Source organism: Juglans regia, chromosome 1 (assembly GCF_001411555.2).
Source record: "Juglans regia cultivar Chandler chromosome 1, Walnut 2.0, whole genome shotgun sequence".
NCBI lineage: Eukaryota > Viridiplantae > Streptophyta > Magnoliopsida > Fagales > Juglandaceae > Juglans > Juglans regia.
Genome location: NC_049901.1, coordinates 8,341,366 through 8,369,122, shown reverse-complemented (window position 1 = coordinate 8,369,122; position 27,757 = coordinate 8,341,366). Strand labels below are relative to the sequence as shown.

At 34.6% G+C, this 27,757-nt stretch overlaps 2 protein-coding genes and 1 pseudogene across 3 annotated transcripts; all 3 read left to right on the top strand.

The window, feature by feature from the left end:
- Positions 1–1,247: 1,247 nt before the first annotated feature.
- LOC108987415 (protein EXORDIUM-like 3) lies at positions 1,248–2,744 on the top strand. The gene has a single exon (XM_018960326.2). The coding sequence runs from the start codon at positions 1,252–1,254 to the stop codon at positions 2,344–2,346; it is 1,095 nt and encodes a 364-aa protein (XP_018815871.1). The 5' UTR covers positions 1,248–1,251; the 3' UTR covers positions 2,347–2,744.
- An 11,322-nt stretch (positions 2,745–14,066) lies between these two features.
- LOC108987384 lies at positions 14,067–15,237 on the top strand (annotated as a pseudogene).
- A 1,022-nt stretch (positions 15,238–16,259) lies between these two features.
- Positions 16,260–26,605, top strand: LOC108987420 (probable serine/threonine protein kinase IRE). 2 transcript variants are annotated; one of them, XM_018960337.2, is made up of 17 exons: positions 16,260–16,862; positions 16,978–17,045; positions 17,190–17,366; positions 17,494–18,858; positions 20,225–20,397; positions 20,518–20,764; positions 21,155–21,247; positions 21,337–21,477; positions 21,580–21,672; positions 22,691–22,889; positions 22,988–23,073; positions 23,533–23,621; positions 24,855–24,906; positions 24,984–25,040; positions 25,123–25,281; positions 25,608–25,688; positions 26,016–26,605. In XM_018960337.2, exons 1-17 carry the CDS (start codon positions 16,406–16,408, stop codon positions 26,103–26,105), a joined length of 3,627 nt encoding a protein of 1,208 aa, XP_018815882.1. In that variant the 5' UTR covers positions 16,260–16,405; the 3' UTR covers positions 26,106–26,605. The 2 variants fall into 2 exon arrangements, with proteins under 2 accessions (XP_018815882.1, XP_035538682.1); XM_035682789.1 differs by lacking the exons at positions 22,988–23,073; positions 23,533–23,621; positions 24,855–24,906; ... (2 more) ...; positions 25,608–25,688; positions 26,016–26,605 and having other exon boundaries at positions 22,698–22,885.
- The last annotated feature ends 1,152 nt before the right edge of the window (positions 26,606–27,757 follow it).

Genomic DNA, 27,757 nt, shown 5'->3' with positions numbered 1-27,757 from the left:
TTCTCGTATTCCCGTGTCAACTAAGAAATATTTGAATAATGTGTTAAGATGAGATGATAATTAAATAAAATATTATTTTTTATTTATAAATTAAAAAAATATAATTTAAATATAATTTTAAAATTTTAAAAAATTATAACAATAAATTGAAATAAGATAAAAGATGATATTAGTTAAGAGGTGTTTTTTATTCAAACCTAATCTAAAAGTGAGATAGGGAGTACGGAGTTTTCCTTTCAAATTATTAGCTCCCAAAAAAAATAGTAAATTCAAGAGGCTGCATGTAAATAAGGCCGATGATTGTCCTATCGTATGAGGTTATCAAGGGGTTTCCTTCATGTTTCCATTTTGTATCGAATAATGTTATTTCAGCTCTATTTCTACGACAAAAGTGGTTGCTTCACGGAAGCAGCGACTCTTTTGGGTTGGTTGGCTGAAATAACACTCTCAATTGCAAACATGGTTCCAAAAGTTCGCTTTCAGGTTATCTCATGCATATTTAATTTTAATTCTACGTTTATATAGCGTAAGTCTCATCACTAAAAGAAAAGAAAAACGCACATTTATAAATGACGAAGAGCACAGCCTAAACCAAGAAGGGTAGCAGCAGCTGATCTTGACAGTAATTTTAGAGTCCATGGTTCGTGTCTTGGTCTGGACCACGCACTGTACACTCATGGTCCAAACCCCCCGCCCCACTTCACCAAACTTATCCCTCTTACTCTTTTCCCGCTCTGTACGAGCAAAGTACTAACACAGGATTTGATCAGATCAGGACAACCATCATCCTGATCATCCCTCTCTTCTCCTAACCTGCATGGTATATACTCTCCCAATTGCGTAGGTCCCGCCCTTCCCTACTTTAAGATCCACTTCACACCTGTCCTCCACTATCCTCAAATCAATGCCTCCAATTTTTTTCAAGTCAAATCTCACAAAAAAAAATGATTTCTATACAATTTTGCATACAATGTTGTGAATTGACGGAAAATAGGATATTTTTATAAAAAGAAATGCCATGCATTAGGTATTATTTATTATTATATTTTAATATTTATAATTTTTTATAGGGTATGGAATATTTTTTATAAAATGCAAAGGTATTTTTTATAAAATATAATTTGTAAATTTTAGAATGGTAAATAATAATGGATGAAAACTTTTATTTAATAAAATATATTGTGAAAAAAAAAAAATTAGAGGTACACCTGTCACCGGACAGTAATTCCGCTCTATAATCTCCTACTATATATGGACCCTGCCTCCCTTTACTTCACATTTTGCACTGAAAGCAGGTCACTCATTCTCACTAACATGCGCCTGGGTTGTCCTCGCCGGTATCCGGCGCTCCTCCCCCTCACCCTTGTAACCACACTCTTCTTTATCAGCCCGGTGATCGGGTGGCGCCCATGGCCTCACAACAAGACCAACGCCCATGATTTAGTTTTCGGAGACTCCAAAAAGTTCGAGGGCTCATCCGAGTTCGTCCGCTTAAAGTACCACATGGGACCGGTGCTCACCGCCAACATTACCGTCCACACAATCTGGTATGGCACTTGGGAGAGGAACCAGAAGAAGATCATCCGCGAGTTCATCAACTCCATCTCTGCCGTCGATTCCAAGCACCCCTCAGTCTCCGGCTGGTGGAAGACGGTACAGCTCTATACGGACCAGACCGGCGCCAACATTTCCCGTACGGTGCGTCTCGGCGCCGAGAAAAACGACCGGTTTTACTCGCACGGGAAATCACTCACGCGCCTGTCCATTCAGTCGGTGATCAAGAGCGCCGTTGGGGCCAAGTCGAGACCCTTGCCCTTAAATCCGCAGAGTGGGCTCTACCTTTTGCTCACATCTGCTGACGTGTACGTCCAGGATTTCTGCGGACAAGTGTGTGGCTTCCACTATTTCACGTTCCCGTCCATTGTGGGGTACACGCTACCTTACGCATGGGTTGGGAACTCGGCGAAGCTGTGCCCGGGTGTGTGCGCGTATCCCTTCGCCGTACCGAATTATATCCCTGGGCTGAAGCCGTTGAAGTCACCGAACGGCGACGTAGGGGTGGACGGGATGATTAGCGTGATCGCGCACGAGATCGCCGAGCTGGCGACGAATCCTTTGGTGAACGCCTGGTACGCCGGGCAGGATCCTAGCTTCCCGGTGGAGATTGCAGACCTGTGCGAGGGGATATACGGTACCGGCGGCGGTGGGTCCTACACCGGTCAGCTCTTCAACGGCGAGGATGGCACTACGTTTAATATGAACGGGATCAGGCGGCGGTTCTTGGTTCAGTGGATTTGGAACCATGTGGTTAGCTATTGTACCGGCCCAAATGCACTCGATCAGTAAAAACCTCTCTCCCTCTCTGTCTGTCTTTTCATTTTTCGTGTATTTGGGATTTTTTGCTGTTGATGTTGGGTTTGTGTTTTGGGAGTGACTAGTTAAGGTAGTTAAGTTTGTTAATTATGTATTAATAATATTGTCGACAGTTGTATACCGTCTTTGTATACAAATTACATGTGGGTTCTTCCCGCCTCATTTGAAGCCAGCCAGACAGTTCGGGTTAGGTACTGCTGATCTTAAAGATATTTAAAATTGTGCTTAAAACAACTTTTGTCTTAATACTACACAATACAATACCCTACTCGACCACTGCAATTTGGGTTCGAGAGGGGGGCCCTTGCTCTAGGTGGTTTGAATCGACAAAGACAAAGACCTGAAAGACAATATTGCATTTGCATTTGCATCTGCTCGTGTGTCCTCCCTTATCTGCTCATATCTCCGATCCTTTTTCTGTGGACTCTAGTATTCTGTCCAGCAGCGTTGTGTGTGTCTGAGTCTTATATATCTTAATTTATGTGACTTCGTTTATACAACTTAATTTATATGGTCTTAATTTTAACGTTGTGCCTATATATCTCTATGCCCTGTTTCAATATTTGGGTGCATGAAAATGTAATATGCAGAAAAATGATTGAGGATCTCCATTGGGGAGTAACATCTTATTTTCTAATGTCTATGTTTAGAATGATTATCTATGTACGCTTAGCTTGATTGTGTGGGAAATGGAATACTTCACCCCTATAAAACAGCCTTTTATTTTTTATTTTTTATGGAGATAAATAAAAAGCCGTTTAGGAGAGGTATTGCTGCACCGAGCAGTGTTATATACGGTCTTCGTTTAAGAATTGTAATCTAAGTTTAGATAATTTTATTTTTAAAATTTTTTAAAATTATAAATATCTCTCTTAAAATGATTTTTTTTTTTATTTAATAAAAGACTTGCACATAAAGTCTTTAAATTGGGCCTGAAAATAGAATTTCTCTGCCGCACCGCACATACAAATTGTATAAAAATATCTGTGCGCGCGAGACATTGTAAGAACATGTTCTATATCCCAAGTAGAGACATCCGATAAAAACATATATACGAGAATAAGTTCGTACCCCTAGATTAGATGTTGCCTTATTAAAAGAGAGCCCTTTTATTTTATAAGATATTCTAAAAGATATCCGTACAAGAAAAAGGATCCTACTGGCCGTCTGCCCCTAGTGCAATTTTATTTTATTTTAAATTTTTTAAAATAATTTATTAAAAAAATAAAATTTTGGAGTAGTAATTTTTTAACATTTAAAAAGAATTAATAAAATGCATTAGCGGTTAAATGCAAACTTGCATTCTAATTTTTCAGCCAACCTATGCTTAATATATATATATCTTTTTTGTTTTCGATGTTAACCTATGCTTAATATTTTGAACTCTGGGGAAGGAAGGACCTTTAGCATATTTCGGGACCCACACACTCCTAATTTTTTGCCATTTTCTGAGGATACTTTATTGGGATTTGGGTAGAGCTTAGGTTATGATCGATGTTATCTTTTTATCATTTGAACGCTTTAATTCAGTTTCCCTTTTTCTAAAGGTCCATTGTTTGTTTGTTACGTACTTCGAAAACAAAAGTCATCGATTGCTCAGTCCCCTTCAAATAAAAAAGGCTGAAAAAGATGAGCAAGTGGCAATAATACCTGGGTAACATATTGTTATTGTAGGGTCAGCTTTCAGGCGCCTTGGGAGAGTAAAATCATCCCAAGAATTTTAAGAACACACGTAGTAAAATCTCAAAACCTTCTCAATCGGTTCAATGTTGCAAAATGCCATTTCAAGAAAAGTTTGCGTGAGAATTATAGCATGGGTGACATCCACCCCAGAGTTCCCCCATGGCCCACCATTTTCTAATAATGGTTCCCTGCTCCAATCCCTCTTCGCCTCCATACCCATTTAATAATGCTAATCAATCTTCACCAACTCTCTATTACTTCGAACGCATATATATATATATATATATATATATATATATATATATATATAATACTAGAGAACGGTATCAGATGCATTAATCATGATATGCATTTGATATAATGATTTAAATAAAAAATAAAAAAAATGAAAAAACTAATCTCTTATTTAACTAGAAAAAAAAAATTTAAAATTAAAGAAAGATAAAAAAATTAAAATTAAAAAAAAATTAAAACTTCAACAAAATATGAGCGTTGGTATGTATCCATATTTGATTATTTATTTACTTTCTATATAATAATAAAATATTATTAATTTTTTATTTAAAAAAATTGAAAAAAAAATGAGTAAACTATCAGAATAAAAAAGACATGAAAAATAGACGTTAATTCGTATGCGCCGCGGGACTATTAAGGACATTTTGGTAAAATATGATATTTCATTAAATTCTACAATAAAGCTACACGTCAAATTATAAGGGTTTTAAAGACCTTTAGGTAAAACATGACTTTACGAACTTAATAGGAAAATAAAAAAAATTACTATTCACAATTAGATAAATACTTATTATAATAGAGTAGATATATATATAGAGTAATATTATATTCCACACTCTCTCTTTATTTTCATCCCACTATATAAGATATGACATATTTATCATCATTATCATCCAATAAAAGATCATCTAATGATGATATATATATTACATCTTACATAATAAGATGAGAATACGATGGTAGTGGTGTATATAATTTTTCATACATATATATATATATATATGCATTCTTCCCCTATCATATTTTTTTTCCTTTTATATATATATATATCGTTTGGTTTGGATTTATACAATAACTCCCTACAACAATAATTTACATACGCATCATGTATACGTGCAGCGAACTTGTGACTAGAATTTAAGTACGTTTAATGCCACCTTCATGGTTCATCGAAAAGTGGGATCAGTACCATGTGAATAAAAAACAAAATGAAGTAACAGACACGTATTAATAAAAATAAATAATAAAAGGTTGAGGAAGATAAAAACGGATTTTTAAATTTTGAAACAGAAGTATTATAACTATAAAAGATTTTTTACAAAAAATCTATAAATCAATCTTAAAAATAATTTTATAATATAATGTATTATATTAACTTTTATTTATTTATTTATTTTTATGTGAGTAAAAGACTTATATTTTGGAAAGAGATGGATTAATTCGCATTAGATTCATCATTTTCATTTTCAAAATTTGATGAAAAGTACATGTTTTTCATAAATCCAAAACCTCCATATCCATAAATCCATATTGGATTAGCCATTGGATTTATCAAAATAATAATATAATATTAATTTGTTAATAATAATATTTTAAATTTATTTTTTTTATATTTTACAATGACACTAACTATATGTTAATTAATTATTTAATTTAATACTTAAATTATTGTTTCCCAACTTAAATATATTGTGGCTCAAAATTGAAAAATAATAATTTAAGTAAATAAAATAATAGTTACAGAATATGAATTGTGAGTCTTCAAATTTGAAGTTGAATTGAAATGCAATGTAACTCAAAGTTTCAAATTTTAGTATTTGGTGAATTCAATGCGGTGATTTTAAACATAAATTCATTAAATTTTGAAAATTAAACTCATTTGATTAGTCCAATACTAATGAAGCAGCTTAGGGCATGTAATGCATTTTCATACTTCGACTATTTGTGAGTAAAATCCTCTACATTGGACTAGTCAAACCACCAAATCTCAACATATGAGTTATAGTAAATTAAGTTCCCTAGTCATATTTATCTAGACACTATTCAATCACCAAAGTAATATTTTAATCATTTTCAATAATAATTATATTTTAATCTTATATCAGGTGCGCTGGTTTTCAAGTTTTTGACCCATCATACATTATATATATAAATATAAATGTTACTTTACATGCCCTTTTTGTTTTGTAATATCTTACATCTATTTCAAAAATCTATAAGTTATTTTAATGCCTATATTATCTAATTATTTTAAAGTCTATTTTATCGATTCCAATTTTAATAAATAGTCCGTTATTTTCTACCTTATTCTATTTTATTTTTCAACAGTATGTAATATTTTGCCTGGGTTTTGTGGCGTCTAGTAGTTGAATCCAGTTTGAAGAAATATATGAAGTGTATTTGTAAAATAATATTTTTTTTTAATAAAATATTATTAAAATATATAATATTATATTATTATTTTGACTTGAAGATGATTAATCTAATATAAATTTACCTAGATAAAATTTAATGCTATAATCAAAATCTAAAGTTTTGATCAAAATTTAGATTTAGATCTAGTTTGAGTATCAAGATATTTTCAAAATATCTTACTATTATTTTATTACTATTTATTATATATTTTTAGTTATTATTTAATATATTATTATTATTATTTATAAAATATTTAAAAATAATTGATTATCTAAACGCAACCTAAATTATACCTAATGCTCTTAAAAGATAAAAAATCAAGGAGTAACCTGATGAGGGGCCGCTTCTGGTTGAGTGCTTTTTCCGGCGGTGCCAGCTATTAATGTATGGATATATATATATATATTGGGGTTCACTTTTGTAGCAGCTAGCGTTCAACCTACTCCAAGAGAGAGTCTAGTAGAAGCCAAATATACAAATATCTTTTTGCCAATTTTAGAGGGAGTGAGAGCCAGCTAGCTCTTTTGTTCTCAAATGCGTTTACCGATGACTTTGAACCCATTCTCTTTATTTTTTAATCCATATATTTCTGGTGGGGTCGGGTTATCCATGTTAAGAAGAAGGGTAGTGCTACAGCCCCCGCTGGGGGCTCCGCTGGGGCTGTAGTATTTTTTAATATATATTTTATTTAAATAATTTTTATATAGATTTTTTAATATTTTAAAAAAATAAAATAAAATTAAAATATTATTAAAAAATATTTTTTTAATCTAAAAGTAAAAAATATATATTAAAAAATATTTTCTTAATCATGAAGTAAAATAAAAAATTATAAAAAAATATTTTTTTATAATTTTTTATTTTACTTCATAATTAAGAAAGTATTTTTTAATAATATTATGATATTTTTTAAAAATATTTAAAATAGTCATATTACAGCCTCGTTGGGGGCTCCCGTTGAGCTTAACATGTATTTTTTTATGTGTAATTTTTTAATTTATTTTTTATATAGATTTTTTTTACACTTATAAATATTTTTAAAAAATAAAATAAATTTAAAATATCATTAAAAAACACTTCCTTAATCAGAAAGTAAAAAAAAAATCATTAAAAAACACTTCCTTAATCAGAAAGTAAAAAACAAATCATTAAAAAACACTTCCTTAATCAGAAAGTAAAAAAGAAAAACATTTCCTTAATCAGAAAATAAAATACAAATCATTAAATATTAATTTTTATTCTACTTCATAATTAAGAAAATATTTTTAAATAATATTATAATTTTTATTTTATTTTTTAAAATATTTAAAATTATTAAAAATATTTATATAAAAATAAATTTAAAAAATATATATAAAAAAATGCTACACGCCCCAGCGGGAGCTCCCAGCGGGAGCTCCCGCTGGGCATGTAGCATTTTCCTAAGAAGGATGGTAGTTGTTCAACATTCCTGTAATCTTCGGCACTTGTATCAAAGTTGTCGGCTTTTTCCCCAGCTGTCACAGGGATTTTGTACCTAATTTTAGATGAGAAACATTTCACTTCGGTAAATATCTTTTTTTATTATTATTATAATTTTTTAAAATTTGTTATATAAAATTTATAATAATAATAATATTAAAAAATAATATTATAATAATATCTTATTTAATTTTAATTAAAATCAACTTATCTCATTCTAATAATCAAATCAGATTTTTTAAAATAAGACTGTTTCAATCGATGGTTGACTTTTTTTTTTTTGTGAAATTTCCTTTGAAATTTAAAATTATCTCAATTTATTATTATAATTTTTTTAAAATTTTCAAAAGAAATTTGTGGTAGGTATTAATTAAGAGAATAAAATTTTATTTTGTACTTACTGTCACCCCCTTCAATCAAATCTATAACAATTACAATAATTGTCAAAGACTAGGGAATCCTCTAAGAGAAAATAATAAATTATGAGACGAATACAAAACAAGCAATAATAAGTGCTACAACTGTCCTAGGGTTAGAAAAAAAAAAAAAAAAAATCCTAGAATGATGATAGGCTGCCGTCAGCAATGACAGTTGGTTGTGTCATCTAGGTAAAATTTATTTATTTTTTAATTTTTAATTTTTTATAATTTTTAATATTTTTAAAAATAAAAAATAGAAGACATATTAGCATTATTTAATATCCTAACCCATTTAAGCTGGTTTTATCTTTTCATCTCTACTTGTATATTTAATTAAATTGAGTATAATATAGAATCATAATTCGAATTTAAGATTCATGTTGTGTTATCATTTAAATTACTATTTATCTAAAAAAACTTAAGTTTAAAATGATAGAAATATCTTAACAAAACCCAACGATCCTATTTATCCCTTGATTCTCAACAGTATTGCAAGTTAATTGCAGACTTTGTTCTCTCTTTGAGTCTCTATTTTTAGTTGAATAATTCTATTTACAATCGTAAAATGCGTAAATACTATATAATCATTTTGAAAAAAAATTTTAAAATTAATAATTACGTGATGATTACATAATTTACAATTATAAATATATTTTATTTTTTAGTTTGAACGATACTCTCTATGTTTACCGTAAAAAAATAAAAAAATCCAGAGGGCATGTTTTCAGCACATATTCGTTAGCCGTCTCCAAGTAAAAGTGAACCATTTTGCTCATAAAGGCCAAATTGAACAGCACTAGCTAGTAGCTACCATGACCCATCATTGCATGTATACAACTGATTATGGTAGAACAAAATCCATATATATATATATACAGTCTCAAATGGCTGACAATTAAAGAGATATTAATCCCACTGTGCCCAATATATAATATAGCTGCATGCATGCAGAAAACAAAGTCCTGCACTAAAAACGATCATTAATACAAGCTAGCTGTGGAGTTTCATTCTGGTTGAAAAACACTTTAGAAAGAACAGATGCTTCGCCAGGTAATTGCATGGCAAACAATTTACTTCAATGATCTAGTACCAGAGGTGATCCTCATTCCCCTGAAAAAACCTTGGCAATTTCACTCTTCATCTTTGTTTGTAATTGGCATGAAAGCCACTAGTCCGAATTCAGCCTAAAGAAACTACTCGACTGTCGGCAGCCGGCACATAGAAAGAGGAATCAGATCATTATCAAGAAATTGTCTTCACTCTTCATTTGTGGTCTTGAAGTTTGTCATTCTGCAAGTAGTTGAACGTACTCCATAAGCAATATTCCAGCAATAAACAAGGACAGTCGGTGTAAATGATGGGTACTATAATTAATAAGAGTAATATTATATATAGTCGTAAAATGTATAAATACTGTATAATCGTTTTGAAAAAGAGTGAGGTCTACTATTAAAAAATTAATTTATTTTCATATGGGTCCTATATTTATTCACTTTTTTCAAAACGACTGTACGATACTTGCACACTCACGATTACAAGTATCATTTCTCATCAATTAAACCATTCAAGACACCTCCTCAATTTCACAACTTATATTTATTAGAAAATTATACATCACATTCTTATTCTACTTTTATCTCACTACGATAAAATATTGGTATTGCCCCTCAACCTTTGAAATTTTATTTAAACAAAATAAAGATTGATCCAAGGGTGATAAAAAGTGCCACATTTTACGTAGATAGATATCAATAGAATGAGAACGTGAAATGTAATATTACTAGTATATTTTTTTGATAGGTTTATTAATCGTATTTGTTTGATTTTAATTTTAATCTAAGACAAATACTAGACAAAAATGCAAAATTTTAAATACCATTTTAGTCGAGGTACTGAAACGAAATATTTCGATATTAATACAATTTCAAAATAATCTATATATAGATAAATTAATTATATATATAAAAAATTATATTTTAAAATAACAACAATATAAATCATAAACTCAATAATTATCAACCTAAAGCTATATTTTCCCTAGCTTTCATGTAGCCCATACTGTCATAACATGATAATTTACACCTATGCCATTTGCCAACCTAAAACCACAAATTTTCTAAACTTGAATTCGAGCATTACTTTTCCAAGCTTATGCTGTAGCATTAAATCAAATATTTGTAAATCTTTGATCAAGAATTCGAGCAGTACCTTTCCAAGCTTATGCTGTAGCATTATTCAATCAAATATAAGTAGCTAACGTATATATTTCCAGATTTTTATATCGTATGCAAGTGTTTTGATATATTATGAAAATACATGAACAATTGCATGGAATATGGCAGCGAATACATGAACAATTGATGATTATTGTTCCGACAAAGAAAATTCGGGCCAGTACGTAACGATATTCAATACTTTGCAAGATAGAATTAAAGTGCTATTTCATAATATATTTGTGGAGTAAGTTGGTCAGGGCCGTACATGAATTTATTACCTTTCAGCCACAGTATTATTTTTAATAAATTATAATCATGAAAGGGTGGCCATGTTCCGCATACAAAGTACTAGAAATTTAGAAGCAATAAAAAGGCAAAAAATAAAAAATAAAAAATAAAGAGAAGCATTTAATCGGTGCACGTTTTGAAGTGAATTGGTATATATAAATGCTGTGGATCATCGATGTTTAATGTATAAAAATCATATTTTTGCCCACAGATCGAACATTTCCATCATAAATCAATCTCCCTATTCTATACCAATATTGAGGTGCAGAAGAGTTTATTGAAGAAATTATTTGGAGTACTGAATACCAAATGAGTATTGAGAAGATCAAGTAGATCAACATGCATGCAGGAGGCCTTCTTGCATGCCCATATTGTGAAAGTGATGTAACGTGTGAATAATAACAAACATTCTGCATCAAATTAATCATATTAGATAATTTTGGCTGAGTCATCAGGACCGTCCAATATCCTGTTGATGGGTCCCAACAAAAGCTTGGACTTGCACAAGGAAAAAGGCATTATATATTGAAGCATAATCGGCTTCTCTAGCTAGGCAGGGTTAGAAAAACTGCTATACCATTGATCACTTCTTAATACTGTCACAGGACGTGACCTTTGCATGCACCCATGAAATGATGATAAAAATATTGGGCTAAAATTCAGCAGTTTGATCATATGGGTGGTGAAGTTATTATTTTCGCAACCCTTTTGGTATTTTCCGACCATTGTTGTGTTTAAAGGATACCACACCTAGCCTGGTTGAGAGATTGGAGGAATTCGATCATGTGACAGTAAAAAAGCAGCTTGTTGTTTCTCATGATGTGCTAGACAAGTTTACAGATAAGAGAGAAACCAACACCCATGCATCTTCAGATAATAAAATACATAGCTAGGGCAATCCTAAAATCATAAATACACAGCAATTTTAGGCGGTAATTAGACCTCATGGTCAAAGTCGTGTTGAGAATATGAAAAAATGCATTGGGTACTGTAGAAAATAAATGAATTACCTAAAAAGATGGCACGGCCATGTGAAAATATTCATGTCCAACTACCAATAAAAGAACTAGTACATCATTTATTTAAAGGAAGTAATATTGTTAGGTTTAAGTTATAAATCTATCAGTCTTATATAAGTTTTTTATAAAAATGTGGATCCAATTAAAAAAAAATGAATTTTTTTATACTAAGATCTATTTTTTAAAAAAAAAAAACTTATAAGAAGGACTTGCATGTATATATCAATTTGAAGGGTGGATCTCATCCCAACCAGGTCAGTAAAACCAAAATCATCAATTAAAAAATTAAGAAAAAAAATGAAAAAGTTGAGTAATGGATGAACAGGATAGAGAGCCTGCAGCTATTAGATTATACATGAAGAGAAATGCTTTGACCAAAAAATGTCTTGAATGAGATTTTTTTTTTATCGAATTATTAAAAAAATAATTTTTAATAATATTATGAATTTTTAATTTTTTTAAAAATATTTATAATGATTAAAAAAATACATAAAAAAAAAAGGAAAAGAAAAAATTTTACTCTATTCAAAACAATTTTTAGATCTAAATTCGGGATCCGTCGTAGCAGGACTATACATGAATCTCGTATCAGATACAGCAAACAGGTTGCTTGCAGTTATACAATCATATATAGACAGTAACCGTACAGCTATAGCGGAATAAAACCAGCGTACAATTAGGAAAAAGCTAAAAAGATGAACTTTTTATGATTGGAAGATGATCCCAATAGGCCGATATCACAGCGGGCCATCAATAGTGAACTTCATCAAAATATATTAATCCCAGTTCGTTTCGATTTTTCCTTTTATGGCTCAACTTGGATGATCCGAATTCTGAGCTCTTTGCAACTAAGTTGATTTTCAGCAAACCACAGCAAGGCCGGTGCTAACTAAATTAAGCGTGCGGCTGCTAACATTCACCGTCAGGGAAAAAACATCGAGATCTTCCCATGCCACAAGGTCCACAACTATAAACAAACAAGAAATCAATGACGCCACCTCCTAAACTCAAGTCGTCACACGACACTGCATCCGCTAAAGAATTTGATGCGCTCAACCAACGATTTTCCATCAAAATTTATCACAAACTAAAAACAAGAAATCACACCTGATGCAGAGAGAACAATGCCCTCAAGAAGAATGACCCCGCCCAGCCCCAACGTACAGAGCAAGAATAAAAGCATGACTTTCATTCCTGTTTTCCTGTTTCGCCTCAATTAACCTTATCTTCTTGGCTCACAAAAGCCGGTCTTCTGTACAATCGGTCATGACTAACTAATTATCGAGGCCCTCTCGCTTATGCTTTTCCGTTTCTTCTTAATAGCACTGAGCGTTCTCACTTGCATTTTGGTTTTGTAGGGTGGGATTACCACAGAGGTCTCAACGAGATTGGAGGTGAGCTTTTGGATATCTGAGGGATTCTGGAAGATGAGGTTGTGGTTTGCTGGTGAAGGAAGATGCAGAATGGATCGGGATCACGTGTAGCGCCGTTTTCAGTTAATTGAGAATTTTATAGAAGCGTCTTCGAGTCTCTCGGAGTTTTGGGAACACAAACCATTTACCATACATCCACGTTCTTCTCTTCCTCTTCTACACACTCACTTATATTCACTGATCCCTCTATTGCTCTATTTTCTGACTCTTATGCAGAGATTTCAAGTTCCTCAAACAATTCTTCCATTGCAACATTTGATCTAGTTGATGCGTTTGATGGACCACCTGCCACAACACCCATTCCTTACTCTTCTCCACTCCCTGAATCTCGTTGTTCCAGTGGGGTAAGTACTCCTCATACTTATCTTCGTGATTATCATTGTTTCTACGTCCTTGCCACCCTCAACAAACTTCACAATTATCGTGAGGCTCGTACTGACCCATTTTTGCATCAATCTATGTCTGATGAATTGAATGTTCTTGCCAAAACACATACTTGGGAACTGGTGGACTTGCCTCTTGGTAAAGCCGCAGTGGGATGCAAGTGGATTTATAAAATCAAGACTCGGGCATATGGATCAGTTGAACGCTACAAGGCTCGACTTGTTGTAAAGGGGTTCACTCAGGAGTATGGGATTGACTACGAGGAGAATTTTGCTCCTATTGCTAGACTTACATTTGTCACATCTTTACTTACAGTTGTTACTGTCTAGCGTTGAGAACTTTTTCAAATGGATGTTAAAAATGTCTTCTTTAATGGTGATCTCATTGAGGAAGTTTACATGCAGTCTCCACCTGGCTATGAGCATCCTCCACATAAAGTTTGTCGTCTTTGTCACGCACTTTATGAGCTCAAACAGGCTTATTGAGCGTGTTTTGAAAAATTTTAGTCAATGGTTTCTCAACAAGATTTTTTTTTCTAGCCCATATGATTCTGCACTCTTTCTTCACACTACTAGGGTAGGTACTGTCCTTCTTCTTCTCTATGTAGACGATATAATTATTACTGGTGATGATATTGTTGGTATTCGAGATTTTCAAATTTTTCTTAGTTAGAATTTTGAGATGAAGGATTTGGGACATCTTAACTACTTTCTCGGCTTTGAAGTTACTTCGAGTCAGGATGGTTATTATCTCACTCAAGCCAAGTATGCTTTTGATTTACTTTCCAAAGCTTGGTTGACAGATAGTAAGATAGACACTAGCCCATTTGAGTATAATACTAAGCTCCTAGCCACTGACGGTTCCCCACTTGCAGATGCAATACTTTATCGACAATTAGTTGGCAGTCTCGTTTATCTTACTGTCACCAGTCCTGACATTTCATATGATGTTCATCTGATCAGTCAATTTATGAGCACTTCTCGATCAATCCATTTTGCTGCAGTTCTTCAAATTTTACGCTACATCGAGGGTATTTTGTTCCATGGTCTGCACTTCTTATCCCACTCCTCTCCAGAACTTCAGGCCTATTTTGATGCAAATTGGGATGGTAATCCTACTGATCGTCGCTCTACCACTGATTAGGGTTTCTTTCTTGACACTTTTTTGATTTTATGGTGTAGTAAGAAACAGTCCGTTGTTTCCAATTTTAGCACTGAGGCTGAATATCGTGTTCTTGCTGACATGACATCTGAACTTTTGTGGATTACATTGACTTTTGACAAATATGGGTGTTCTTTAATCAATTAGTTCTCATCTTCACTGTGACAATCGTAGTGCCATCCAGATTGCGCACAATGATGTGCTTCACGAGCATACCGAACATATTGAGATTGATTGTCACTTCATCTGCCACCATCTTCAGCATGCTATCCTCCAGTTACACTCAGTTTCTTCTAAAGATAATCTTTCAGATATTTTTACAAAATCATATTCACCTGATCGGCTTGGTGATCTTGTCTCCAAACTCTAGTTGACTTCGCCACCAAGAGTTTGATGGGAGATATTAGTCTATATATTTGTATCTTAGAATATATTTAGAATATTAGATCATATCCTTAATTTCTTAGAATTATGCTAGATCATATCCTTATTTTCCTGTTATTATGCTAGATTAGAATCTTTCATTTTATTTGTATTTCCTTATTTGCTTTGGCCATATTCCATTATATCTAAGCCTCCTTTATATAGTTTAATACACACATAAATACATACTTCTCTGATTTTTCAAAATTTTCGCTATTTCAACAGGTTTTTGTGTAGTGTCGTTAGTCATTTGTTATAATTGGCCTTAAAATAATCGGACACATAAAATTAAATTAGCTTCTCAATCTCATTATAAATAGAATAAAAAATTAATCAATTTGGATTATATACAAGAAATTTATTCATAAATTCGTTTCATTGATACACTGAATTGTGTTTGGTTGTTAAATCAAATTCAAGTTATCTCAAACAAATCATTGATGAGACATATTACTTTTCAACTTTTCATAAAAAAGTCTTAACCTATTTTATATATTTCAATCTATAAAAATTAAACTCATCTCAATAAAATCTATAAAAATATTATTATTCACAAATCAACTTAACTCATCTCAACATCTAAACGTAATTTAAATCACCAAAATTATAAAAATAATAATATTTTAGATTTTTTCACCAACACTGTAGTATAATATATAAGGAAAATGCTAAATTTATTTCTCTATATATCGTTTATTGATATATTAAAATTATAAAATTTAAAATTTAAAAGAAAACTAAAATCTTATAATTAAATTGTAATTAGACTCTACTCAATATATAACTATCGTGACATCGTCTCCGACTCTCTTGTATAAACGACGTTCTGTTTCCGTGGAAGGGCAACGTGTACGGACAGGAATTGAAAAAGATTCTGTGTGGGACCCATACCAAACCCACGGAGCATAGTCCACTCACAAAACAATCTTAGCGGGAAGCACGTTTTGAAACTGAACCCACCGAGACCCGCTTTCGTGTCGCCCTCTAACCCACCTTCCTTCCCGCGAAAATCTCTCTCTGACTCTCCGAACGCGTCCTCCCGATCCCTCATCCTCAAATATCACTCCCATACAGCCCTTGAAATTATGCAATGAAGGACCCCAACCAGATCCCTCATGTCCGACCCGCCTCATCCTCCTCCTCTAGCTCCTGCGACAACGTCGTCTTCCTCCCCATCCGCCGCCGCTCCTCTTTCCTCCCGAGCCAAGCTCCGCAAGATCCCTCACATACCAATCCGCGGTTCCCCCAACCATGAATTCACTACGCAAAGCGATGCCAATCTAGATGAAGGACAAGAAGAAGATGAGGATGAGGAGAAAGAGGAGGGCGACGATGACAATGACAACCCCGACGTATCAGACCCCGTCGATGCCGATGCGCCGGTGCTCCTTGCTTCCTTTCTGGGGCTCAACCGCATTCGTACTCGCTCCGCTCCTTCTCCGCTCGGGTTTTCGTCATCCATCGGTGCGCCTTTAAATTTGGGAGACGATTCGATCAGTACTACGGCCGCCGTCCCGCCCGCGACCAAATTGTCCAATTTGCATCACCGTACATCCTCGTTGTTAGAGCAAGGTGCAGATCGCTTTGACAACAAATTTCAACTTTTTGTTAAAACCAGAATTAATTTTGTCTCGGAAAAAGAAAATGAAAGTTAACTGGTTTTTTATATATTTATAACTATATGTAGAGAAAAAGGTTCAATGGAGTGAATCGAGATCGCTGAGAGCCCCATTGCCACTCAATCCGAGTTTGGAGGTAATGAATTGTTAATGAATAATACTGCTATTTTTCTAAAAGAAAAAATTGTTTGCAATGTCTACATATTATTATTTATTTTGGGTTTGTTGGGAGAATATAGATAGCTCAGGTTTATGGCATTGAGGTGTTTTATATATACAGGCTAATCATGCGGCCCTTGCCAAGGAAATTCAATCCCCGCGTTTCCAGGCGATACTGCGTGTTACAAGTGGGCGTAAGAAGAGAACCCCTGATATCAAGAGCTTCTCCCATGAACTCAACTCCAAAGGGGTTCGACCATTTCCAGTTTGGAAGTCTCGTGCATTCGGGCACATGGAGGTATGTGTATGCATTGTTGGATTAGTTATTAAGGAGAAAAATGTTCCCCATGGATGCCCAATTATTATTCTTGTTGCCATCTCTTACACATTTCAATATATTTACTTTCCTCTAATTTTCCATATAGGAGATTATGTTGGCAATAAGGGCAAAATTTGACAGGTTAAAGGAAGAAGTTAACTCAGATTTAGGTGCATATGCTGGAGATTTGGTGGGTATACTAGAGAAGACTTCAGAGTTTCACCCTAAATGGAAAGAGGACTTGGAGGATTTATTGGTCACTGCACAGCGCTGTGCGAAGATGTCTTCTAGTGAATTTTGGGTAAAGTGTGATGCCATTGTTCAGAATTTGGATGACCGGCGTCAGGAACTACCTATGGGGATCCTCAAACAAGCCCATACACGACTCCTTTTTATCCTCACTCGGTGCTCCCGGCTTGTGCAGTTCCAGAAAGAGAGTGGTTACGAACAAGAACACATTCTGGGACTTCACCAACTCAGTGATCTTGGAGTTTACTCAGAACAAGTTTTTCGGGCTACACGGCAGGACTTTTCTGGGCGATTGGGTGGGAAGGAATTGAATAAGAAGCAGACAAAGAAATCGCATGGGCAGGAAAAAGGCAGCCAGATTACGAAGCAAGTTCTAGTAGATCAAGATATTAGTAGTGGAGCTGATGGCGTGGAAGTTGACACTGCCAGAAGTGCTGATTCATCTTCAAGCAGCTTTAGAATGTCATCTTGGAAGAAACTTCCAGGAGCTGCCGAGAAAAATCGGAAAGGCCCTGATGCTGTTGATGCACCCTCCAAGGATAAACCGGATCAGGTGCAACTTAAGGATGCAAAACAAACTCGTGGAGGTTACCATATTGAAAACGTGGATACTCCATTATGCCACCCTGAATATTCAGAGGCTTCTGTAGGTTTACAAACACTGGGACTCTGGGATCAGCAAAATGTTATATATGAGAATTCAATTATCTGTCGTATCTGTGAAGTCGAAATACCAACTGTCCATGTAGAGGAGCACTCTCAAATATGTACGGTTTCTGATAGATGTGACTTGAAAGGCTTAACTGTTAATGAGCGGCTCGAAAGAGTTGCCAAAACTCTGGAAAGGATCCTGGAATCTTGGACGCCAAAAAGCACACCTGGAAGCACTGATACTCCAAGACGAAGTTTTGAGGTTGCTAGAGTGTCTACTTCAAGCATGCACGACTTAGATGACATGTCACCCAAGCATAACAATCAATGCTGTGAAGACATTCTTGATGTTGCTTCCGATGTTCATAAGAACTTTGTCATGGATGAACTGAACGTTTTGCCTGAACTATCATGTCAAGCTCGTCCTAAAATGACACCTGATGAATGCACAAAATCCTCGCCAGCTGGAAGCACGACACCAAGATCACCATTAGTAACGCCACGAACTAGCCAGATTGAATTGATTTTGAGTGGACGGAGAACACTATCAGAGCTTGAGAATTATCAGCAGGTATGCTTGCAACTGATAAATTAACATTTCCATGCATATTACAATCCCGCCCCTGTTTGCCATCTTGCTTACTGTTTTCTTGGATCATATTCATCTGGCTTCTCGTCATACTAAGTTAAGTAGTACGTTTGGGTGTTGAGAATGTTTGTGAATAGTAATGAAAAAGTAATGAAAAAGTAATAATAAAATATTAAATAATAGTACAAAGTAAGTAAAAAGTAATGAATAATAGAAAAGTAGGTAAAAAGTAATAATAAAATAAAGAATAGTAGTGAGAGTACCTCAAATACTCTCACTTGCCAAACATAACCTAAATCTTTGCGCGTCCCCCCCCCCCAAAAAAAAAAAAAAAGAAAAGAAAAGAGGCCCTATTGCCTTTCATTTTAGAAAAGAAAATAACATACTGAAACCATACTATTTATCTTCAGTAATCAACGCCTAGCTTTCTTTTTCTTCATTAAATAACATTTTCATTACACTCCAATTTCTGTTTCGTATTGTTAAGCATCTTTAATAGATTTTCATCTTATTTAGCCCTTTATATAAAGAAAAATACTAGAGACAAAGGAATGAGATCCCACACACTGACGTGGCACACTGCCACATCTCCCACTTTTTTTTTCCCTCTCCCTGTGCATCTCCCCTCCCCTCCTCCGTTTTTCCCTCTTTCTCCCCACCTCCTCGTGCCCTCTATGGTGGTCAAGGACCACCTCAGAGTGGGCAGAAGTTTTCAGCGATCCAAGCGACACCTTCGGTAGGGACATGGAGCTCACGATAGTGTCGTGAGCTTGCCGTGCATTGTGTCATGGTCGACGGCCGCTGTCAGTTGGCCGGGAACCACCCTTGACCCAGCAGAAGTTTCCGACAGTCCAAGTAGTGACTGCTAAAGGGGACACGGAACTCAAGGCAATGTTGTGGGCTTGTCGTGCACGTTTCGTGCATGACTTGCATGGTCGGTGGCCGCCGCCCGTTGGCTGGGGTGGTTAGGAACCACCCCACACTGGCAACAGACAACGCCGGCACGGAGAGAGGGGTGGTCTCCTAGTGGGAAAGGGGAGGAGGGGAGAGGCACAGGGAGAGGGGGGAGAATGAGGGAGGAAAAAAGAAGAAGAGAGAGACGTGCCACCAAAGGGATCATTTTGTGTACCTAGCAACCCTCTTATATAAATTATTGTAATTCATGGAATTCTTTTAATATATTGTTTTGATGATTAACATGTAGGTTTTAATAACATTACTGGTAGAGCTAGTTCGATTATCTGGATTTTTAATGATGGAAATTCTTTCAAACTCTTTTTGCTGTTATTCTTATATATACACTGTTTTTGCTGTGACTTTCATTTGTTAATCAAATCATGAATGACAGATAAACAAGTTGCTGGATATTGCTCGTTCTGTTGCAAGTGTAAACAATTGTGACTACGGTGCGTTGGAGTGTATGATTGACCGACTAGAAGACCTAAAATATGCCATCCAGGACAGAAAGGTGGATGCCCTTGTTGTAGAGACTTTTGGAAGACGTATAGAGAAACTATTGCAGTGAGTCAAGTTTTGATGTTAGACCATATCCCCAGTTATCTATGCATTGTGTCTAGTCCAGCATCTCTACATATGATCCCATTTCCTCTAATTTCGTGTTTGTCATCCTGAAATTTACAGGGAGAAATATGTAGATCTTTGTGGGCAAATAGAAGATGAAAAAGTAGACCCAAACGCCATTGTTGACGAAGAAAGCTCGATGGAAGATGATACAGTCCGTAGTCTACGTGCAAGTCCTATTGATCCATGTTCTAAGGACCGGACATCAATAGAAGACTTTGAAATAATAAAACCAATTAGTAGAGGGGCATTTGGACGAGTGTTTCTTGCCCGAAAAAGAGCAACTGGTGACTTATTTGCTATAAAGGTCAGCATCCCTGCCGACCTGAAATGGCTGAAAAAGAGGAAGTTAATAGGATAGGCTTTAATTGATTCAGTAGTTGGACATATCTGCCTAGCCACCATGCAATAGTACGATTAAGGGTATATATGTGACAAGGACGGACCAAAATGTCTCTTTGATTTCTCGAAGACTTGTGAATTCAGTGCCTCAGCTCTAGGAGATTTTTTAATGCATGATTTAGCGAGTAGTTCGAAACTTCAAATAGACGAGTCATTGCATCTTTCTTCGTTCATTAGCATATTTGTTACTGCGTGTATATTCACATGGTCTGAAAGTGTCAATTGCTTGCATATGGTTGAGACTTGAGGCAATCTTTATCTCAAAGTCTCTTTATACGTTCTGAATATTGTACAGGTTTTAAAGAAGGCTGATATGATCCGCAAAAATGCCGTTGAAAGCATTTTGGCGGAACGCAACATCCTTATATCACTTCGCAATCCCTTCGTGGTAAGCAGGTCCCACAATGTATAAATCATTGAGACTGCATTTTACAGAGATATATACTTCTAATGTGTATGTAATGTGATGACGGACAGGTCCGATTTTTCTACTCCTTTACATGCAGGGAAAATCTTTATTTGGTAATGGAGTATTTAAATGGTGGAGATCTTTATTCTTTGTTGAGAAATCTGGGCTGCTTGGACGAAGACATGGCCCGTGTATATATTGCAGAAGTTGTAGGGACATTCATACATCCTTATTTGTTTTATATATTTGCATAGATTCTATCTCGGCTCACAAGTAGTACAACTGTACAAGTTATGCTTTATTTTCCTCAGATTCTTGCTTTGGAGTATTTGCATTCTTTAAATGTTATTCATAGAGACTTGAAGCCAGACAACTTGTTGATTGGTCAAGATGGTCACATCAAGGTCAGTAGTTTGCATTTAAATTTAAGCTCAATTAATACAAATTGGCAATAGTTAATATTTCTGGCGTTTTATAAGACAATTCAGATTTATAGAATCTGATAATTTTATTAAGAGCTGCTCATATAAAACTTAATTGATATGACCTGAAGTATGCTTAAAACTAATTGATACAATGCACAGAGAGATCTTGGTCCTAAATTATTTCGAAAAGGGTAGTGCTACGTGTATTGATATTGGATTCCGATTCTGGATCCCAAGATGTTTATTTTTTTCATACATTTTCTTAATTCCTTAAACATTTTAAATTTTTTTATAAAATTATTAAAATATATTTTATTAATTATTAAATAAATTATAATAATAATTATAATAATCGAGACCTCATGACTCATAGCAATTTCCTTTCGAAAAACCTGACTCAATCTGACCTTTTCATCATGTAAGGTACGTTGTGGAGATTCAAGATGAAATATTTCCGTCAAATATTTAACTCCTTTTTTTAATTATTGAATTTCTGTCTTCACCAACCTCTATATATTTGAAGACGATCAGTTTTCCTCTCATCCACAAATTATCAGAGAAAGCTACTTATCTAATATGTTTGAGTTCTAAGGCATATATGTGGGAGTCTGGGAGTCGCATTGATCTGAATAAAGACGCTACCTTCTCCTTTCGTTTTTTTTTAATGTTTCTTGTCTTTTAATTTATTCGTGGAGAAGTATGTGTTCTATTTTTCTACATTTAATACTTGTTTGGAACGAGAGTTGGGATGAAATGAGTTGGTATGGTTTTAGATGAATTAAATAAAATATTATTTTTTAATATTAATATTATTTTAAAATTTAAAAAAATTAAATTATTTATTATATTTTATATAAAAATTTAATAAAATTATAATAATGAAATGATATCAATACTCAATCCAAACGGACTTATATGTGATATTTCTCCTTTTCTATTGTATTTATGCTGCGAAGTTTTTATGTTTCTTACAAATTTCTAATCCCTTCTGTTACAGTTGACAGATTTTGGGCTTTCAAAGGTTGGCCTTATTAACAGCACAGATGACTTGCGTCCATCGGTCAGTCGTACTGGTTTTCTTGGAGATGATGATCTAAAAAGTCAATCTTCAGTGAAAAGAGAACAGCGCCAAAAGCAGGAAGTTGTGGGCACTCCTGATTATTTGGCACCCGAGATACTTCTTGGCATGGGACATGGTTAGCAATTTATCTGCTGATTAGATATTATATCATCTACTGACAAACAACGTTCTTCAGTTCGGTCTTATTATTTTCCCACGCTGTTCTTCTTGAAGGTGCAACTGCAGATTGGTGGTCTGTGGGTGTAATTATTTTTGAGATGCTTGTAGGTGTCCCACCATTCAATGCTGAACATCCACAGGTAGGCTATCTGTATACAATCGTCACCAGATTGAGAACTATGGCATTAATTTAGAGGGTTTCTTTACAGTATACAGATTCCCTAAAGTTGAAATATTACGTACAATCAGTTTTGTGCCATTCATTTTAGTTATTTGTTTTTTTTTTTCTCCTAACAAAGAAAATTACTTCCCTTTCTTTTCTTCCCAAATCTTCTTTTGCATTTCGGTACATATCTTGGCACTTTGTATGTTGCTATTGTAGGTCTTCGTTGGTTGTTCTTTTTGTACTGTAACCATGACTTTATTGCTCATTAAAGACTAAATTTAACTCTTTACAAAACTACATACTGGTTTAGTGGTTTACTTCTTTATAAATGGACTCTTTTGAACCTTAAAACAGCGACTACAGCATTTAGTGTTATATATAATTATGGGTCTAGAGTATGCAATTGTTACCAATGAATTCTCTTTATTTGCAGCAAATTTTTGACAATATAATAAACAGAGATATTCCTTGGCCCAAGATACCTGAGGAGATGAGCCATGAAGCGTATGATTTGATTGACAAGTAAGACTTATAATTGGCTTGTGCATTTCCTGAGTGTACAAAACCTTAGGGTACTGTTGTAATATCTGTGATTTCTTCTCCCAAGTTTTATGGGCTAGTCTTGTTATCTGAAGAGAATTGTCGAGTGCGTTTCGAAAGTCTTGTTTTCCAAATCAAAATGACTCTGTTTCTTCCTAGGTCATCTCGTCAGTCGTTAGGAGAATTTTTTTCCTCATGCTTAGTGCTACTCAGTAGCTGCCTTGCAGAGATTCTACTGTTACTACTATAGGCTACTTCTCAATCGTTTCTCCTCAGAATATCTCAATAATTAATATGTGGCAGATTTTCAGATATTCATGTTCATTATGCAATCAAAACTGAGACGCTGTTGAAGTTAATAGTGCAAACCATTGAGTTAGAGCGACTATGAAGGAGAATAAACATTTTTGGGCTAGGGATCCCGTTCCATTTTTTTTTTTTTAAATTTTTGTTTCTTATTTTTTTTTATGCAGTGATTAAGAAAATGTTATTTAATAATAGAGTTTTTTTTTTTGCACATAATTTTTATAACACTTTTAAATATTTTTTAAAAAAGAAAAAAATTTACAATATCATTAAATAACATTTCTTAATCATTTCGTAAAAAAAAAAACCAAGAAAAAAAATCTTTTTTGGAATGGGATCTCCCAGCGGGATCCCTATCATTTTCCAACATTTTTTATTTAATTATGCGTTTTGATGCAACTGTTACTCATGGGCTTTTCAATCAATTATGTATTTTCTTGGCCTAAGAAAAACGCTAACTGTGGTCATCTTATAAAATTTACCGCTGGAGAAGTATCAATCTTAGCTGTTCAACATTGCCTCGATATTTGGTGTGACTTGCATTGTTGCTGGAATATGCAGTCTTATCCAATTACAGCACCCATACAAAGCATATAGCCTACGCCGGGTCTGCTATTGCCCATCAACCTAGGAAACTGTCGCCGCTAAAATCAATTGCTTGGCTAATAAATTGCTAGCCTAACTCATATAGCACACTACTAGTCCAAGTTTAAATTTTTTACATGATAATTTCCCCAATAGTCTGATTGCCAGTTGCTTCTTGGTTACTTTCTATGGCTGGCAGTGGCTGCTACATTACCTAGACCAGTATATTAGTTATGTTATTGATTTGTCTTATGAAGCCTGCTTCTAATCTGGAATTAGGAAACTTCTTCTCTTCATATTACCCTAGATTGCTTTCCATTTCAGATTTTTGACTGAAAATCCAGTGCAAAGACTAGGAGCAACAGGAGCCAAAGAGGTAAATTTTTAAAGGCCAACCGGCATAATCTTATTTGTGATGATCAAAACTAAGGAGAACCTTGCCCTTCCTGGCAGGTGAAGCAACATTCTTTCTTCAAGGATATTAACTGGGACACACTTGAAAGGCAAAAGGTCCTTTCATCTGACTTAGTTGGTTTTAAAGATAGCTATTGACAATGATGTGATTTTTAAAAGCACTCTCAATTGGCGGCAGGCTATGTTCATACCAACAGTAGAAGCGCATGATACAAGTTATTTTATGAGCCGATACATATGGAATCTAGAAGATGATCATAGAGTTGGAGGTTGTGACCATGATGACCTGAGTGAAACATGCAGCAGCAGATCATTCAGCAATGAGCATGATGAAGATGTAGGCTTGCTTCCTATATGTGATCTTGTATGTCTGTGCACTGTGGCTTTCAATAAGCCAAAGGGTGACCCTGATTCCAGTTGATATCAGTGGCTCTCATAGCAGACCAAGTTGTGATGAAATAATTATCAAAATGCTTACAAAATATACTTAGCTGTGCTATGACGTAATTTAATTTTAGAAACCCAAATTCATAAGGAATTGTGTGGAGTCACAGCTTGGTCAAATCCAAATATCTAAGTGAAGCTGAAGATCCTAAGAAATTATTAGCAAACTTGTACGAGCTGTCTTTTTTATCCACTTACCATTACATGTCTGTGAACCAGGGTGATGAATGTGGTAGTCTGGCAGACTTCAACTGTCCAACCCTTGCAGTGAATTACTCATTTAGTAATTTCTCGTTCAAGGTAAGATCTCCCTCACCTGGGTATTCTCCTTTGATCATCAGGGAACATCAGATGTGCATGAAAATGAAACTTTTGCATTTTCCTTATGTCCTTTTCAACATGAGCCGAGTATACTTATGACTATGTGATGGGGTTTGAAAACTCTACTTATATATTATTCTGGTGTTCTGGGAGTTGATTTTCAATATTAGTGAAGAGTTTTATATTCCCTTCCCTGCATTCATAAACTTATATATTTTAGCATTACAGGAAAGAAATATGTTGTTTTCATTCTTAGCGTTCTGTCTAAACTATGTAACTTTTGATAAATGCTTCCTGTGTTCTCAGAACTTGTCTCAGCTGGCCTCTATCAATTTCGATCTTGTTGTGAAGAACGCCAAGGAATTGCCAGAAGCCTCCAAATCATCCATTCCATGACCATTTCCATGGTTACTTTGCAATCCTTTTGATTTCACCTATGAGGCATCAAGTCATCTTTTGCTTTCTGCTTAGCTTTCATCACCTTTCATGGAATCAGTCTGATTTAATTTTTGGAGGAAAATCTTCTACTTTAAGAGTTCAAGGAAAGGCTCATCTGATCTGATATGCCTTCTGTTTCTAGAATAGAAGTTGTTCTTCCTGATGGCAAGGATATGTCTAAGTCTCCGTCCATACTGACCAGCTTATTGCTAGATAAAAGAAGCCGGTATAGTTCTTCTCTTACTTTTACTGTATGTATCATTCGGTCTTCCATTTTAAGAATTGCAGTTCTATTGAGAGAGAGCCATGGGTTTTCCATCAACCCCTGCGCATACAATAGGAGATTATAAATAATGATTTGCAGCATGGATTTTTCTTGGTGATGTATTTGTTGTTCTCAAGGCCAGATATCTAACAAGAGAGTCATCAAAATTTAATATGATTGCTATATTCCTCAATCCTAGCCTCTACATTCATAAAAAAGGTCACATTGTCGCTCAATCCTAGATTGCTGGTGAAGACTGTTCTTTTGCTTATGCTCTCATGGTTCTTGAGGACATGTTACTGCTTCTATGGGATGCTTCCTGAAACATATTTTGGCAACATATGTAAAAACCCAACACTTAACAGAAAATAAGAACATGGTGTCGTTCAGGAGCTCCACAAAATATGAATGACACCTCAGCGTGCCAATTACTCTGTTTCAGGGCTCTACAAAATATGAAGTACACGAAAGTTGTATTCAGGGCTCTACAAAATATGAAGAACATGATGTCACTCATTCACAATACCCAACACTTCCCCGCGGGCCACCCGATTTCATTTCATTTTAGTCTTTAGAAGGATCAAGCAATAGAATGCTGTAACATTACCCAATGAAAATCCGAAACCAAACCAACGATGTGATTTGGCGTTTTACTTTCCCTTTACTCTCTGCACAAAGATTTCAAATGGTGGATTATATTGTTGTGGTCATTCAAATTCAAGGCTGGTTTTTTCTTATCAGCTGTTGTAACATTGTTGCTAGTTTGGCGGTGAAGTGGAAGTGCGTGTAGTATAGTATCATTTGAATAACTGACAAATTGCCCATGCATATGTCAGAAATAATGTCACTGATATTGTAACTAGATGTTATTGAAATGACAAATTGTTCTCACGCGTATCATGCATACTGATCAATTTTAAAACTTCGGGTACTTTTTCATCATTTTGTGACCCTTTTTCAAGCTTTTTTTTTTTGTTCAAGCCAATGATATCTGGATTTAGGTTGGATTGTCTTCCTATGCATTCTCCTTTCGTGGCTTTAGCAAAACTTAGCTTTCTTCTTAGAACTCGTTATCTTCGACTTCCATCACGCTTATTGATGCGGTCAATTTTAAGTGACTTCGTGTCATCAAACATCGGCAACATAATTACTTACCAAATAACGAAAGCAATTCAACCATCATTCCTCTACCCCTTATTCCTTTGTCTCGCCTTCTCTCTAGAAAGAGAAGCCCTTAATTCTTTCTAAAAAATCCAAATTACTCCGTGCCTCTGTCGGAAAGGAAGGTGAGAGTTGTGTAAATATGTTTTCCACCCTCCTCTCCATCTCCATTTCCTTTCCACTA